The 3864-nt window shown below is 39.4% G+C and overlaps 1 protein-coding gene and 1 pseudogene across 2 annotated transcripts in view; both read right to left on the bottom strand.

Moving 5' to 3' along the window:
* Window positions 1–1059: 1059 nt before the first annotated feature.
* TEOVI_000794200 (Trypanosome variant surface glycoprotein C-terminal domain containing protein, putative) lies at window positions 1060–2604 on the bottom strand (the record flags this gene model as incomplete). Its single annotated transcript, XM_067221395.1, has 1 exon — window positions 1060–2604. One exon carries the CDS (start codon window positions 2602–2604, stop codon window positions 1060–1062), a length of 1545 nt encoding a protein of 514 aa, XP_067077496.1.
* A 1133-nt stretch (window positions 2605–3737) lies between these two features.
* The window catches only part of TEOVI_000794100:pseudogene, a 1454-nt pseudogene continuing 1327 nt past the window's right edge, over window positions 3738–3864 (bottom strand). The window contains exon 2 of the mRNA in view: window positions 3738–3864. This exon is cut by the window's right edge and continues 8 nt beyond it. Within this exon, the coding sequence occupies window positions 3738–3864 (127 nt within the window).

Here is a 3864-nt window from a genome sequence, read left to right as displayed (position 1 = left end):
TTTTTGCGGTGGATTTATACCCGTGGTGATTACGGAGCCATGCATTAAGATCTTTGTCGGCCACTGCATGATCTGTTGCGGCATGGCGATGTGCGCGCATTTGCATACTGACGCACAAGTTAACTGCTCGCCGCATCCGCTTGCTTTGGCTAAGTTGTTGTGGCGTACCACGGCCGGTACAGACTTCTACGTTGGCTGGCTTTAGCTTCCGAAATCCATATTCTGGCACTTCCAAATATTAAGATTTTTTTGTTGGTGCACCTTGAAAAGCAAATCGTTACGCGCAGTGAAACTGCCATGCACCAGCGTTAGAAAAAGGCCGCAGTGCAGCTGCATAGGCCACGCGCCATGGTCTTTAAAAAATTTGAGGTTGCGTACAGTGAAAAATGCAGAGCTTACATTCACAAAAAAAGTAGCAAATCGCGTTGACGCTGCATGCAAAAAAAAATAAAGCCGCAGCTGAGTGTTTTACGAATAAGGGTCAGATCCCGTATTAACAAAAGAGTCGATGAATCGCTTACAATTTAAAAAGAAGTGAAATAAAAAATAACCAAAAATAAAAAACCTAACCAGAATAACCCTAACCCTAACCCTTTCAAGCCTTTCTATCTTTTGTTTTGGAGGTTATTTCAAGTGTTGCTGTACGGGAAAAAAATCAAAAAGACCGATAAATTAAGAGTAACCTCCCAAATTTTTTGAAAATGCTTAAAATAAGCATAAACGTAATAGTTCAAAAACCTAAAAAAACTAAGAATATTAAAACACGAAAAAATTGAATAATGATATGTGAAAAATCAAAACTCAAAAAATTGAGCAAAAAAAATTTAAAATATCTAAAATGGCAAAAAAACTCTCAAAATTAAAAATAAATGAAAATCCTAACTCTAAAAATATTTTCTAGAAAATTTAACCCTAAATTACCTATCTTTTTTTCTTCTTTTTTTACCTCTCTGGACAAAAAAAGAAAAATGGGAGAAATTTTTTAGCCATAAAAAAAACATTTCACGGTGAGGCCGCAAAAAAATAATTTTCTGTGGAATTTTCAAGTGTTAAAATATATCAGAAAATTTCAGCAAGGAAAAAATTGAGGGGGGAGGGATTAAAAAACAAAAATGCAAGCAAAAGAGGGGCCTTAATTACAGCTGAAATGATAACAGCCCCATCTTTAACTTTGGAGTCTTTCTTTTCCTTATCCCAATCACACTTTTTCGTGTCACAATTAGTCTCCTCAGTTCCTGTACAATCAGCTGCGGTTGCTTTATTACCTCCGTCTTTCTTTTCTCCTGGTTTGTCTCCTGTATCTGTTTTTCCGTCTCCTTTGGGGTTGTCTCCTGCTGCAGTCAACATACCTTTTTTCATATTTTCACCATAATAATAAGCCATTGCTGTTGCAAGGTTAGATCCCTCCGCAATCACTTTTGTGCTGCCTTCGATTTTGGTGCCCCCGTTGGGGATTGTTGTCTTGTCGTTTTTTAGTTGGTCGAAGAAATTCTCCCTTATTTTGGCGGCTTCGCCGCCGCAAAGCTGTTTGGTTAACTTTTCCGGTTCTCCTTTCAGCCTTTTCCCCTGTTCTGTTGCTCCTAGCATCGCTTGAGCCATTTTTTGGATGGTGCCGTCGATCGCTAAGCTGTTTAGGTCTCGTTCTGATACTTTTTGATATATCGTCGGTTCTGTTGTTTTCGCTTCGTCTAGGGCGGCAGCTAGGTCGGCATCTTGTATTAGCAAGTTTAATTCTCCCGGGGCCTTAGTTTCTCCGCTTGGCCCTTGCTGGGTGCGTGTTTCGGCGATTTTTATTTGTTGGAACGTTGTTGTCGGCGTCAGTGTTGGCGTCTGCATCGCTATGCCTTGCCAGTCGTCCATCGTCGAGCCGCCCGCGTTGTCGTCTTTACAGGCGGGTTTGGCTGCTACTGCCGACATTGTATTGCTTGCTTGAGGGCTGCCTTGTAATTCTACGACCAGGTTTATCGTCGGTTGTGTCAGTTGTTTAGCCGGTCTGAGCGCTATTGTCCTAAGAGTTTTTATTATGCTCCCTGCTTTCCGTACATCGCTGTGGTGACCCTTTGTTGTGTCGCACACCTTGGTGGTTGTCGTTGGAACGCTAGTTGACGTGCCGCATAGCTTGACGGTGCCACCGGTGAAGTGCTTTTTTGTGGTGTCATCCGCCACCGTCGCTGTTGCGGCGGTGTTACTTGTCGGACTTGCTGTTGTCAGCGCCTCAAAGGTTGCAAGTTCCGCCAGCTTCGTGTCCAGGACTTTAATTGCTTTTTGGAGTGTTGGCTGTTTTTCTTTTGTCTCTTTCGCCTGCATCATGGTCTGTTGCTGTGCTAGGTTTCTTAGTGCCGCGTCGGCTGGCCCTTTTGGCGTTAACCTGTAGCGTTCTGCCGCTAGTGATAGCAGTTGGTGCTCTAGCGTCAGTTCTTCAGTTTGTTGGATTGAAGTACTCAGTCTTTTTGTCAGTACTGTCCTCAGTTCTAGGCCGTAGGTCCGTTCGTGGCAAAAGTCGTTTACGTGGCCATTTATGGTCGGCTCGTCATTGGCATTTGCCAGAAGCGACAGAAGCGTTTGAGTTGACAGGATAGCCAAGAACTCATGGGGATGAAGCATCGCCTGTCGTATTTCTTGTTCTTATCCTTTGTCAGGTATGTTAAGATCTTGAAAAAACGACATCGCATTTACGAAATGAATTATCGCATGTTTCCCAGTAAAGCAGGCCACATCGGCGCGCTCGCTGTAGCTCAAGTTTTTTGTTTCAACTAAGCACTATGTTTCTGTTGCCGCAGCAGAGAAGCCGTGTCTTTTTATTTTGGTGTGCAAACACCCTCATATTTCAAAGTTCCCTCTTTATCTTTACTATTTTCTGCCAGATCAAACACTCACATTCATTTAATGAATAAACATCATCTGGAAAACTTAGTGTTAACATTCAGCTCTGCCATCCGATAAAAAAGAATAGTGGTAATAATTTTACATGCAGTATCTATCTATTTTAGGTGAAATGTGACTACCAATCCTCCCCTGTACTATGTTCAGCCGTGTTTTGCTATGTCACGTATCCAAATGTTTCGCTCTCTATTTTCCTTATCTCTTCTTGCTCTTATATCGCTGCTTCTTTCGATAGTGAAGTAACTTCTTCTGCCGTGAAGACCACAATTTGTCTTATCTTCTTTATGCCCGCTATCACCTTTTTTAGCGTAACTATACCCATCTTTATTCTTGTGCATAAAACTGCGTATATTCTACATTCCTTTCTTTTTTGTCTTTCCGTGTCTCCTTTAATAATATTCTTTGTACTCCCATTCACTGTGTTACTGTCAGAGCGCCGTTTCAACTGCTTTATGTGCTTATTTCTCGGGTTTTCACTTATTTAACATAAGTAAGGTCATTATAATATTAGTATATATATTTACAATACACTACTGTTATAATCATAATAATTATAATCCTCACTAATCCTATTATAAACCGAATTTATTCCTAAAGTAAACCAAAAATTTGAATATTACACTTTTTCATCTTCTTATCATATCCCTTTACACTTATAAAATATTTTCATACTTATTTTAATGATTTTTTTATATCTTACAAATTTTCATCAAACAAGTGTCAAAATATATTAAAATTTAGAAATGCTAGAAAATTATATCAAACACGCAAATTTCATAAATTTTATAAAATTGAACAAAATATTTTTAAAAATTAATTATAAAATCAAAAATAAAAACAAAAAGAGGCGCTTTATTAACTACAAAAGAATTGTTTCCTTTTGAAGCTGTAGACTAATTCTCTTTCGGAAAGCATCTTTCACCTTCCGGTTTTTTATCATCAAAATCACAACCAGTTTCTTCTCTGCAAGGCTTTTCTGTG

The sequence above is a fragment of the Trypanosoma equiperdum genome (genome assembly GCF_001457755.1).
Source record: "Trypanosoma equiperdum strain OVI genome assembly, contig: ctg_1428, whole genome shotgun sequence".
NCBI classification, from domain to species: Eukaryota; Euglenozoa; class Kinetoplastea; order Trypanosomatida; family Trypanosomatidae; genus Trypanosoma; species Trypanosoma equiperdum.
The sequence above is the reverse complement of the archived record's forward strand: the minus strand, read 5'-3'. Positions and strand labels throughout refer to the sequence as shown.